Below are 13,758 nucleotides of genomic sequence, written 5' to 3'. Positions count from 1 at the left end.
GAGTCACCAAACAATGTGATTAAAAGACAGCAGGTGGATCTTGCTGTGTACCTGGAGCTACCACTCCTTTGCTGACAGGTTTTATTACTAAACAAATTCTGGCTGATTGTTTTGAAAGCTGGAGACTGTAACATGATTATGTTTTAAAAATTGTGATTTTTAAAAGTTCAAGATGGAGTCCAGAAAGTCAGGTGACCTCACCTCCTCTCTGCAAAAAGGGAACTCGGATCAAAGACTGCATTCTGGAAAACAGAGACGACATCACTAACACCTGGAGAACAATGGGTTTCCTCCTCCCAGACTTTCGGGTTGTAAAAACAAGGAGTCACCAATTCAGAACATGCAAATGCACCAGGCAGGTGTTAACACCTGGAACAATAAGGTGGCCAGAGGGGCTTTGTGAACCCAGACTCATGCTCTCTGCTTTTTGGAGCAGAACAATGAACTGTTGACTTCCAAGTCCAGATAAATTTAACAGATGTTCTGGAGAAAACAGGCTGTAAGAAAGGAACCATCAGATTGTGACTTCAAAACAGGAGAGGGAGACAGAGAGACAGAGAGAGAGACACAGAGACACAGAGACAGAGAGACAGAGAGAGAGAGACATAGAGAGAGACATAGAGAGAGACATAGAGAGAGACATAGAGAGAGAGACACAGAGACAGAGAGACAGACAGAGAGAGATAGACAGACAGACAGAGAGAGAGAGAGCGCGAGACAGAGACAGAGAGAGAGACATAGAGAGAGACACACAGAGACAGAGAGACAGAGAGAGACAGAGAGAGAGACATAGAGAGAGAGACACAGAGACAGAGAGACAGAGAGAGATAGACAGACAGACAGAGAGAGAGAGAGCGCGAGACAGAGACAGAGACATAGAGAGAGAGAGAGATAGACAGAGAGACATAGAGACAGAGAGAGATAGACAGAGAGAGATAGTCAGAGAGAGATAGACAGAGAGAGAGCGCGAGACAGAGAGAGAGAGACAGAGAGAGATAGACAGAGCGAGAGCGCGAGACAGAGAGAGAGACAGAGAGAGAGAGAGAGACAGAGAGAGAGAGACAGAGAGAGAGAGACAGAGAGAGAGAGACAGAGAGAGAGAGACACACACACAGAGAAACAGAGAGAGAGACAGAGAGAGAGAACGACAGACAGAGAGAGAGAAAGACAGACAGGGAGAGAGCGTGAGACAGAGACAGAGAGAAAGACAGAGACAGAGACAGACAGAGACAGAGAGAGAGAGACAGAGAGAGAGCGCGAGACAGAGAGAGAGAGACAGAGACAGAGAGAGAGAGAGAGAGAGAGAGAGAGAGAATGCCTGATTTCTGAAGATAAAGAGCAAAAGGCAGTGGAGATTTGAACATGTTTTGGGAGTCGAAGCTTGCTGAACAGTCAAGGACTCAAGGGATCACCATTATTCAGATACCGAGGCTGGAAATGCTCTGAGAAGGGAATGAAGAGAATACTGATCTTTGAGAAGTCTGGGAGATCCAACCCATTGCAACTGGGAGGAGTTTGGGAGTTTTAACCACAAAGGATTTTGTCATCATAGAGGACTGTGTAATGTCTAAGTGCGGTGTGAGATTTCCATGCGTTATATCAGTAAAGAGAATATCTTGCATTGTAATTTTGGGGTATCAGCTACTGATAAAATGCTATTGAGTTAATGGGGGATTTCTTGCAGTTAATTTGTTACAATAAAAATGTTAAATGTGAAATCTTATTGCGTAATTCAGTAAATTGGTCTGGGGGTTCATATCTCGTATCTTTCATGCAAACAATCTCTCTAATTGACAAAGGTTTACAGGATGCTTCAGAGCAGCCCCATTGGCTTGGAGAAACCCCACCCACTGATTCCTTCCAATGGAAGGCAGTGCTGCAATTGTCCTCAGTGCCCTGGGACGTGGAGGTTAGAATCAGCCCGGACTCCTGTGACGAGGGTTCCCCATGGTCACTCTGGCATTCACCAGCTTAGCCCACCATGACAACCTGGGTGACTGCTACCCATGGGACTGTATCCAATAACGGTCAACAGCTTGTGGAGGTCGGGGAGTGGGAGATAATTCAATACAATAGACACCCCACTCATTCCGCAGACAGGCAATGGGGTTGGGGTTGGGGTTGGAGTTCAGGTTGGTATCAGGGTTCAGGTTGGTATCGGGGTTGGTATCAGAGTTGGTGTTGGGGTTTGGGTTGGTATTGGGGTTCAGCTTGGTATCGGGATTGGTATCGGAGTTGGTGTTGTGGTTTGGGTTGGTACTGGGGTTCGGGTTGGTATTGAGGTTGGGGTTCAGCTTGGTATCGGGATTGGTATCGGAGTTGGTATTGGGGTTTGGGTTGGTATTGGTGTTGGGGTTCAGGTTGGTATTGGTGTTGTGGTTTGGGTTGGTACTGGGGTTCGGGTTGGTATTGAGGTTGGGGTTCAGCTTGGTATCGGGATTGGTATCGGAGTTGGTGTTGGGGTTCAGGTTGGTATCGGGATTGGTATCGGAGTTGGTGTTGGGGTTTGGGTTGGTATTGGTGTTGGGGTTCAGGTTGGTATTGGTGTTGGGGTTAGGGTTTGGGTTGGCATTGGGGTTCGGGTTGGTATCGGAGTTGGTGTTGGGGTTTGGGTTGGTATTGGTACTGGTATTGGGGTTTGGGTTGGTATTGGTGTTGGGGTTCAGGTTGGTATTGGTGTTGGGGTTAGGGTTTGGGTTGACATTGGGGTTCGGGTTGGTATCGGAGTTGGTGTTGGGGTTTGGGTTGGTATTGGTACTGGTATTGGGGTTTGGGTTGGTATTGGTGTTGGGGTTCAGGTTGGTATTGGTGTTGGGGTTAGGGTTTGGGTTAGCATTGGGGTTCGGGTTGGTATCGGAGTTGGTGTTGGGGTTTGGGTTGGTATTGGTACTGGTATTGGGGTTTGGGTTGGTATTGGTGTTGGGGTTCGGGTTGGTATCGGTGTTGGGGTTTGGGTTGGTATTGGTACTGGTGTTGGGGTTTGGGTTGGTATTGGTACTGGTATTGGGGTTTGGGTTGGTATTGGTGTTGGGGTTCAGGTTGGTATTGGTGTTGGGGTTCAGGTTGGTATTGGTGTTGGGGTTAGGGTTTGGGTTGGCATTGGGGTTCGGGTTGGTATCGGAGTTGGGGTTTGGGTTGGTATTGGTACTGGTATTGGGGTTTGGGTTGGTATTGGTGTTGGGGTTCAGGTTGGTATTGGTGTTGGGGTTAGGGTTTGGGTTGGCATTGGGGTTCGGGTTGGTATCGGAGTTGGTGTTGGGGTTTGGGTTGGTATTGGTACTGGTATTGGGGTTTGGGTTGGTATTGGTGTTGGGGTTCGGGTTGGTATCGGTGTTGGGGTTTGGGTTGGTATTGGTACTGGTGTTGGGGTTTGGGTTGGTATTGGTACTGGTATTGGGGTTTGGGTTGGTATTGGTGTTGGGGTTCAGGTTGGTATTGGTGTTGGGGTTAGGGTTTGGGTTAGCATTGGGGTTCGGGTTGGTATCGGAGTTGGTGTTGGGGTTTGGGTTGGTATTGGTACTGGTATTGGGGTTTGGGTTGGTATTGGTGTTGGGGTTCGGGTTGGTATCGGTGTTGGGGTTTGGGTTGGTATTGGTACTGGTGTTGGGGTTTGGGTTGGTATTGGTGTTGGGGTTCAGGTTGGTATTGGTGTTGGGGTTCAGGTTGGTATTGGTACTGGTATTGGGGTTTGGGTTGGTATTGGTGTTGGGGTTCAGGTTGGTATTGGTGTTGGGGTTAGGGTTTGGGTTGGCATTGGGGTTCGGGTTGGTATTGGGGTTCGGTTTGGCATTGGGGTGAGCATTGGGGTTGACACTGCCATTCAGGTTAGCAATCAAGTTGGCGTTGGGGAAGTCAGGGCCTACCTCTGTGCTTCAATGCTGCAGCCCGAGTGCCAGGAGGTGGATGAGGGAGGGGGTCGGATCCGCTCATTATCGTCCTGCATCTGCAATCGGATTGGCCGGCGTAGTCCCCAGGAAATGTTGAGAAGCCCCTCGATGATCAGCTCCTCTTCCTCCTGCAGCTCGAAACAGAGAGAGATTCAGAGTAGCACAGTATACCCGGAGGTCCGGTGAGGTGGGGGGAGGAGGGGGTCAATGCAGGCAGAGCCCGGAGATAGACAGATGGATCCAAAAAAGTCATCGTCTGAAACTGGTCAATGACCGACAACAGTGTGCTTCACAAAAAGAGAGGGAGCCGTGGGGGGAAAAGAGTGAGGAAAGGAAAATGGAAGACCAGATAGACTAGAAACACAGACAGTCAGTCAGACGAGCCTTCCATTTATTCCACACCTTTCACAGCCTGAGGATAGGATTGCTTGGTGACCAACCCTGAGGAAAAGAGCAGAGTCTGGGAGTTGGGGCAATGTTCTAGGAAACTCTGCAGGCCTCATGCGTGGACTGTGCAATGACAATGACCTGCCACTATTCCAGTGTCTGACTGTGGAGAGATGGCAAACCCTGTCTGTTTGCACAGAGACCCCCCCCACCCCGCGTTGGGGGTGTGATCCCCAGGGCAGGCCAATACACTTGGCACATTCAACACCATTGTTTTTGTCTATTTGCGCTCATCTTAAAAAACAGGCAATAAATCTTTCAAATACAAACAAGCAAAGCTGGAATAAAATGTGGGTCAGCAACATGGTGAACAGGGAATCAGGATGTTAACAGAAGCCATTCCTCTCAGCAGCACATCATAGCTCCCTGATTCATGATCCAAAAACAACAACAACAACAACAACTTGCATTTATATAGCACGTTTAATGTTGTCAAACATTCCAAGGGAAATCACAGGATTATTAAAAAGCAAAGTATGACATTCAGCCTTGTAAGGAGATATGAGGCCAGATGACCAAAAGTTTGGTCAAAGAGGTAGGTGTTAAGGAGTGTTTTAAAGAAGGCCAGAGATGCGGAGAGAGAGGTTTCGGGAGGGAATTGCAGAGCCTCAGGACCAGGCAGCATTGGGTCAGCTGCTCTCAAATTAACAGCGCTCGGTCGTCAAAGGGACTTTTCTCTCTGAAGACAGAGCAAGCTTTGTGAATCTAATTTGTCTTCTCCGCTCACAATGGTCACATCTCCAATTCCAACGTTCTCATGAGTTGAATTTTTTTTTTTTTAAAAAGGCTCTGCTGTAGTTTTTCCACATTTAACAAGCTCAGGCCCAGCTCCCTCTCTGCGGGACCTTGTACTAAACATGTGTGGTTCTGTAACATGGCAAAAGCCACAAGAGGGCAGTTTGTGCTTCAAGTGAAATCCCAAGCCTCACTTATCCCAGTTCACAGGACACACTCAGTCCTTCCTACGCCCAGCTTTTCCAATGCAGAAATTAAACTGCTCAACAACAGCACAGGGAGATCCAATTCAAAACCAGTTGCTTTGGACTCAGAGTTTGATAGGGTGGACATGAGACGTGATGTTTCCAGCTGTGAGGGAGACCAAGACTAGCGCCCAAAAATATAACTCAGTCACTAATAAATCGAATCGGGAATTCTGGAACAACTTCTTTCCCCAGAAGGGAAATCTCTCGGGAGTGGTTGAGGTCAATCCTGTCAATACAGTTAAGTGGAAGCTGGATAACACATGAGGGAGAAAGGATCAGAAGAATATGTTGATGGGGTGAGATGAAGAGGGGTGTGAGGAGGCCTGTGTGGAGCAGAAACCCTGGCACGGACCGTTTGGACTGGAAGGCCTGTTTCTGCACTGTCAAACTCTGTGCAATCCAACCCACACAACACAATGCTGCAGAAATCCAACCCAGACCTGCCCTCCTGTGGGCTCAGCAGGCACTGCAAGGGGCTCAGTCTGATGACACAAAGAACCGAGAGCTTTTCTCCTCCCCATCCCTTGTTCACTTTTACAGGGGTAAGACACACGTGCACACACACACACACACACACACACAATCTTAATTCCATTTGTCGAGGTTGAACTCTCCCAGGATTTCTCCAGACTGCGCTGCGTGTCAGTCCACACCCAGGCAAATTGCTCGCAGCCCCTGTGCAAATGCCAAAACCGCCCACCCTCTCTTCGGGGCACAGACACTCTCACAGAGGCTGTACTCAGAAACTCAAAGGCGTGAAGGAGCCATGGCAGGTACACTAATTCAACAACTGTCATTTAAACAGTGCCTTGAAGATATTTAAAGGGAAATGCACAGTTTCCAGCCCAGCAATATCAAAGCTGATCTTTACTGTTTTAATGAGCTTATTTTGCAAGGCACAGGCAGACCCACGAGACCGGGTCTCAACCCTGTGAATTTTCAGTGCAAGCTACAAATGGGCCATCAAAGCGGAGAGCTTACCTGCCTGTGCCGGAGCTGAGCAGTCTGTCCTTCATAGTAATAGTTGTATGTCTTTAAGTATCCGAGGAGCTCCTTCCTAGAGGAAAGAGAGAAAACAAAAAGTTCTTTGATGGGTCTCCTTATTTTCCCTGCACTCTCTTTGCCAGACAGATAGACACACGTGGGTGTGTTCACCGTAACGCAGCTGGTAGCACTCTCTCACTGCGAGTGCTACTCCAGAGACTTCCACACAAAATCTAGGCTGGCACTTCAGTGCAGTACTGAGAGAGTGCTGCACTGTCAGACGTGCCGTCTTTCCGATGGGATGTTGAACAAATCGAGGTCCCCCCTGCCATTTCAGGTAGAAATGAAAGACCCCATGGCCCCTTCAAGGCAGAGCAGGGGAGTGATCCCCGGTGTCCTGACCAATCTCAATCCACATCACAGAAACACATTATCTGCCCATTCTCACATTACTGTTTGTGGGAGCTTGCTGTGCGCAGATTGGCTGCTGCGTTTCCTATGTTGCAACAGTGACTGCATGTTGAATGGAGCTGATTGGCTGGAAAGTGCTTTGGGACATGCCGAGTTGGCTGAAGGCACTATAACAATGCAAGTCTCTTCCTCTTGATAGAGTTGCCAAGCTGCGGGGTGAAGCAAGAAAGCAGACATTAACTGTCCCACAGGCCAACAGTAGAGTGGAGACGGGCGATAATGTGGATGCTTGTGTCGTGACTATTGTAACATCCCAGCCACCCAAGGAGTGTGAGTTCAAATCCCACCGTGACCGACTGTGGAAGTGAATTCGAGAAGTCGTGAGCTGGCAACAGCATAAAAAATGGACTCTTGGGTTCTCTTAACAATCCAGCTGAATGACCAATCGGGGAAAGGAACTTGCAACCCAAATCTGGCCAACGCACAATTGGTCCCACAATATCGCCCGCATGTGCCCTTGCAAGCTATTCAGCTCCCAAGAAAAGGAAGGATATCTGATAAATGTGTCCTTGCCAGAGATTAGGAAATCTGAGTGAGGTATGGGGAAGAAGAAGAATATGAGAAATAGCAGTCGACAACCTGAATCCAATCTCTTCCTTTCCCCCCCACCCCGCCCCGATTACTAGGCCCTCCGAATCCTCGCGCACAAACGATTTTTGTCTATAAATTGAGGGATGGCTGTACAGAGGAACTGGAGATTGCCCTCTGCTGCCCCATTGTTCCACCATTCACATGGCAGACAATGTTTCCATGACTCCACACCACTTGCCATGGCCATCTGAGTGGGACTGCCAATTCCATGCCCCTGTGTGCCCATTCATGCCAGTGAACAGAAAAGGGATGAGTGCGTCTTGTCAGCGTGGGCACACCTGGAGCCCGGGCGAAAGGGATTTGGACAATGAGCACAGGGAACGACACAGCCAGAAACAACAAGAACTTGCATCTCAGTAAGAAAGCTGTTCTGATGAAAGGTCGCAGACCTCGAACTCTCAGATGCGGCCTGACCTGCTGAGTATTTCTGGCATTTTCTGTTTTTATTGCATTTACATAGCACCTTTAACGTACCAAGATGTTCCAAGGCGATTCACAGGAGTGTCATCAAACAAATATTTGACAACAAGCCACATGAGGGGATGTGAGGACAGGGTCAAAGAGGTAGGTTTTAGGAGGAGAGAGAGAGAGAGAGAGAGAGGTCGAAAGGCAGAGAGGTTTAGGGAGAGAATTCCACAGCTAGGCAGATGAAGACACAGCCACCAACAGTGGGGTGATTAACATCAGGATGATCAAGCAGGCCAGAATTACAAGGCATGAATATTGAATGGCTGTTGGGGTTAAAAAAAAACACTGCTTAACAAAAGAAATGGGCAGGTCTTTGCCATCTGCTGTTGCCATGGAGCCAGGGAGCAGCCAAGGGGAACTTCTGAAGCTGCTGGAGCAGTTTGGAGTTTGCATTTATGTCTGACTTGTCAAATTAGGTTACCAGTTAAAATACAAATGATTCGTGGCTATCAGACATGAACTGGGTGAAGGGAAAAAGGAACCACGGTCTGCAGTTTAAAGGAAAGTGGAGCTCGATTTATTTTTGGACTTGAATCGTCGAGTGGCGTGACTTCATCTATAACATCAACCCCATGTAAACGCTCCTTGTACACTCATTCCTCTCTCCTCCCCCCTTCACTTTCTCTTGGTCTGAAAGCCTTTACTCCCTGCTGGGCTCCTCTTCCACTCATCCTCTGTTAACTCTCTCAAGAAGCCACACTTGGTCCAGGCAGTAATTGTCAGCGTACTATTTGACGACATGGGGCGTCACATCCCAGTCCAACCCTGTCCTCACTCAGCACCCTCAGACTAGAAGCCGACAGGTCAGACAGCAGCCATTCGGCCCCTCGTATGGGCGTACCATCTCTGCTTGGACATATTCCTGGAGGATTCAGCGGAGGACTGCCTGTCTCTAACCAACCCACCCAGTTAAACAGCCCTTCTTTTGCAAATCAGAAATTCCCTTCTGCAATATTTTTATCACTAATAAATGAGAAATGCACCCCACAGTTAAACGTCCCGATGATTTTTCTCCTTGATTGCGTGCAACCATGTCCTGGAGATTCATCTTGAATTCCCACTGGCTCCAGGGATTGGATCCCTTGCCTCCAGGACAGTTTGTTATTTTCCTCTGAAATGACCGAGCCAGCCACTCAGTTCGGGCAATTCGGGATGGGTAACAAATGCTGGCCTTGCCAGTGATGCCCACCGTCCGTGAAAGAATTTTGTAAAACATCTGTGGGGGTTGCCACGCGGCCAAACAAAGTTTCCATGTCTTTGTCTTCACACTGGTTTGGTTTTGTTTTAAATTGGACCTTCTCACGCTGGTGCTCGCACTGGACCTGGAGTTTTGCTTTCTGGCTCACTTCCAATCCCCCAAGACACTGCTGGCTTTGTAAGGAGTTGCCTACTCCCTTCGCTGAGACAGCAGCAGCAGGGGCAGTAACCCCCAATGTGCCTGCCACTGGCACGAGTCAGGCAGATCCTGCCTCGAATCGGGCACCAAGCCTCACCGCCTGCCTTTGAGGGTATTTACATTTAAAAGTCACCTTGAGAAAGCTAGGCAGCTGAGGCGCCTGGTGGGGAACATTCAAAAAGCTTCCTTCCGACTGCCCCACTCTCCCTATATTTCTCTATCCCCTGGCTTGTCCTATACTCTCTACTCACTCTTCTCCTGGCCACTTGACAATGATGGTTCCCTCATTGCTGGCAAAGCAAAGAGCTGTCCTTATTCACTCGTGCTTTCCCCAATGCTCTGTTACAGCTTCTCACTCTCCAACACTTCCATGGAGTGAGGCTCACGATCTGGGATCTTAGCCAAAGACACAGCGACACAGGGTTTAGAGAGTTGCTAATGCCTCCTCGCAGGAGATCAGCTATCTCAGCACAGATCAGGCTTCTCAACTGGGATCATCTCATGTCTACCTCTCAGCAACTCACTGATGGATCAGAAGGGAGGGTTTTCATGTCAATCTCGCCCCAACCTCAAATGTTACCTCTTTCAGCTTTTAAGAAGCTTTCAAAAAAGCTGGCACAGGGCCGGCCGGCCGGATGGCCACATTCTGTGCTGCATGATTCTAAAAGTCTATGAGTCGGCCCCTTGAGCCTGCTCCCACCATTCACAAAGGTCATGGCCGACCTTTAACCAAATCACTTACCCACCTGATCCCCAAATCCCTTCAAAAAAAATCAAAAATCTACCAATCTCAGTCTGGAATACAATCCGTGACTGAGCACCCACAGCTCGAACTGGAGGAGAGAATTCCAAAAGATTCACAACCCTCAGAGTGAAGAAATCTCTCCTCATCTCAGTCCGAAATAAAGGAGTGACGCCTTATCCTGAGTTACAAATCCCGAGTTCTGCACTGTCCGGCCAGGATAAACATCCTTTGGGGATCTGATGATGGTCAACACTCTGGGAGTCCAAGCAGATCTTTGAGGAGTAGGTGGGTTTCATCGGCACTCTCTCTCTCTCGCTCCTCTGGCGAACTCGGAGCCTGTCCACGAGACTTCACTCACTTGGGAATAAACTTGTCCTCCCCAATCTGCACGGGATCCTCCATCATGGGTGGAACAGTCATCACGGGCTGCTTCTGCTGACAAAGACAGAAAAGAGGGCACTGAGTGGAGAAGGTATCAACTGCTGTTTGCCAATGCCAGTGAAAGCTGGCCCTCCAGTTTCCAATGTGCTGAGCCCTGTTTACAATCCTGCTCCGAACCCGAAACCTAACCCAACCCAGAAAGCTTCTCTCTTCAACTTTGGTTATGCCCTGCATTATGAACCTTGGCTTCAGCAGAAACAGCAAAGGGTGAACCAGCAGTAAAAATACTCAGTGTGACACCAAATGCTGCAGGATATCATCTTGGCATGTTACAGCAGGAGAGAGGGAAAGAGAGAGAGAGAGAAGGAGGGGAGAGAGAGAGAGAGAGAAGGAGGAGAGAGAGAGAGAGAGAGAGAGAGGGAAAGAGAGAGAGAGAGAAGGAGGGGAGAGCGAGAGAGAGAGAAGGAGGAGAGAGAGAGAGAGAGAGAGAGAAAAAAAGAGAGTGACAAAAAGAGAGAGGGGGGGAGGGGCAGAGTAAGAGAGAGGGGAAGGGGGGAGAGAGAGAGAGAGAGAAAGACAAAGAGAGACAAAAAAGTGAGACAGGGGAGGGACAAAATGAGAGAGAGGGGAAGTGGGGAGAGAGAGAGAGAGAGAAACAGAGAGAGAGAGAAAGACAAAAAGAGAGAGAGAGAAACAGAGAGAGAGAGAAAGACAAAAAGAGAGAGAGAAAGACAAAAAGAGAGAGAGAAAGACAAAAAGAGAGAGAGAGAGAGAGAGAGAGAACGAGGGGAGGGGCAGAGCGAGAGAAAGGGGAAGGGGGAGAAAATAGAGAGAGAGGCAGATATAAAATGCACCGTTAGTTGGGGAAACTGTGTCAGTGAACCAACTGGCTCACTTGCTGCTGACTGCCACTGTGACAATTGATTGCTCATCCTCACAACATGGCTCCAGCATGTACTCGATGGGCTGAATGGCCTCCTCCTGTCCTGTAATGACTCGATGACAATCTTCAAAAAAAGAGGAGCTAATTGCTTTCCCCAGTGCACAGCGATACATTCCTCCACAATCACTTGTATGAACTATCTGCTTCTTCACCTCACTGCTATCGGTAGCTCATTTAACAACAACCACTTAAATAACCATCAATTATCTGTGTCCCAGTTGGACTTGCATTGAAATAGGACCTGACACAGTCCTGGAATTTCTCCAAGTGTTTCACAGTCAATCAGTCAAGCAGCTTTTATTTCCAAGTGCAATCAAAAAAGAAACAAAGACTTGCATTTAGATAGCGTCTTTCACAACCACTGGACATTCCAAAGTGCTTTACAACCAAGTTAGTACTTTTTGAAGTGAAGTCACTGTTGTAATGTCGGAAATACAACCGCCAATTTGTGCACAGCAAGCTCCCATAACAGCAATGTGATAATGACCAGCTAATCTGTTCCAGTGATGTTAATTGAGGAGGACACCAGGGATAACTCCCCTGCTCTTCTTTGAAATAGTTCCATGGGATCTATTACATCCAGCCGAGAGGGCAGACCGGGTCTCAGTTTAACATCTTATTTGAAAGACGGCACCTCCGACAGTGTAGCACTCCTTCAGTAATTTTGTGGTCAAGTCCTGGAGTGAGACTTGAACCCAGAATCTTGTGATATCAGAGAGACACCTGAGAGATCCCCTTGTCCATGTGATCATTTAAGTCCATCCCAGAGGGCAAACAGAGCGTTGCTTTAATATTTCAGTCAAGATGGCACCACTGACAGTGCAGCACACCTTCAGCACTACGCTGGAGTGTCCAGTCAGGATTTTGTACTGAAGTGTCAGGAGTCAGGCGTGAACCCATGAGCATCTGACTCAGAGATGTAAGTGCTCGCGACTGAGTCACAGCTGACACTGTTGCTGTGCGGTTTAAGTGCCAATCTCAGAACAAAGAAAAGTTGTTTTAATTGCTACCAGTGGCGACTGCTCATCAATCATGATCCCCAAATTGAAATACATCATTCCACGTCACAGTCCGAGATCAAGCCAGTCTGTTCACAATCTTGGTGTCACATTTGACCCCGAGCTGAGCTTCCAACCTCATATTCATACCATCACTAAGAACGCCTAGTTCCACCTCCATAACATCGCCTGACTTCACCCTGCTCAGCTCATCTGCTGCTGGAACCCTCATTCCTGCCTTTGTTACCTCTAGACTTGACTATTCCAATGCACTCCTGCCTGGTCTCCCACATTCTACCCTCCCGAAACCTGAGGTCATCCAAAGCTCTGCCACCCATGTCTGAGCTCACACCAAGTCCCATTCCCCTATCACCCCTGTGCTCACTGACCTACATTAACACACACCAAGTCCCGTTCCCCTATCACCCCTGTACTCACTGACCTACATTAACACACACCAAGTCCCATTCCCCTATCACCCCTGTGCTCACTGACCTACATTAACACACACCAAGTCCCGTTCCCCTATCACCCCTGTGCTCACTGACCTACATTAACACAATCCCAGTCCCGTTCCCCTATCACCCCTGTGCTCACTGACCGACATTAACACACACCAAGTCCCATTCCCCTATCACCCCTGTACTCACTGACCTACATTAACACACACCAAGTCCCGTTCCTCTATCACCCCTGTGCTCACTGACCTACATTAACACACACCATGTCCCGTTCCCCTATCACCCCTGTAATCACTGACCTACATTAACACACACCAAGTCCCGTTCCTCTATCACCCCTGTGCTCACTGACCGACATTAACACACACCAAGACACATTCCCCTATCACCCCTGTACTCACTGACCTACATTAACACACACCAAGTCCCGTTCCCCGATCACCCCTGTACTCACTGACCTGCATTAACACACACCAAGTCCCGTTCCCCTATCACCCCTGTACTCACTGACCTACATTAACACACACCAAGTCCCATTCCCCTATCACCCCTGTGCTCACTGACCTACATTAACACACACCAAGTCCCGTTCCCCTATCACCCCTGTGCTCACTGACCTACATTAACACACACCAAGTCCCGTTCCCCTATCACCCCTGTACTCACTGACCTACATTAACACACACCAAGTCCCGTTCCCCTATCACCCCTGTACTCACTGACCTACATTAACACACACCAAGTCCCGTTCCCCTATCACCCCCCTGTACTCACTGACCGACATTAACACACACCAAGACACGTTCCCCTATCACCCCTGTACTCACTGACCTACATTAACACACACCATGTCCCGTTCCCCTATCACCCCTGTGCTCACTGACCGACATTAACACACACCAAGTCCCATTCCCCTATCACCCCTGTAATCACTGACCTACATTAACACACACCAAGTCCCGTTCCCCTATCACCCCTGTGCTCACTGACCGACATTAACACA

At 48.6% G+C, this 13,758-nt stretch overlaps 1 protein-coding gene across 6 annotated transcripts in view; it reads right to left on the bottom strand.

The window, feature by feature from the left end:
* Positions 1-13,758, bottom strand: part of rassf2a (Ras association domain family member 2a) — a 48,808-nt gene that overhangs the window by 10,760 nt on the left and 24,290 nt on the right. For 3 of the 6 annotated variants that reach the window (XM_068023038.1, XM_068023040.1, XM_068023035.1), the window contains exons 2-4: positions 10,331-10,407; positions 6,299-6,374; positions 3,864-4,015 (exon numbers count right to left, since the gene is read on the bottom strand). In XM_068023038.1, coding sequence (XP_067879139.1) covers positions 3,864-4,015; positions 6,299-6,374; positions 10,331-10,392 — 290 coding nt within the window. In that variant the 5' untranslated portion in view covers positions 10,393-10,407. The remainder of the gene's footprint in view (positions 1-3,863; positions 4,016-6,298; positions 6,375-10,330; positions 10,408-13,758) is intronic. The other 3 variants (XM_068023037.1, XM_068023041.1, XM_068023036.1) reach the window with 1 other exon arrangement.

This window comes from Heterodontus francisci, chromosome 47 (assembly GCF_036365525.1).
Source record: "Heterodontus francisci isolate sHetFra1 chromosome 47, sHetFra1.hap1, whole genome shotgun sequence".
NCBI lineage: Eukaryota > Metazoa > Chordata > Chondrichthyes > Heterodontiformes > Heterodontidae > Heterodontus > Heterodontus francisci.
Note: the sequence above shows the minus strand (reverse complement) of the source record. Positions and strands in the feature narration are given on the sequence as shown.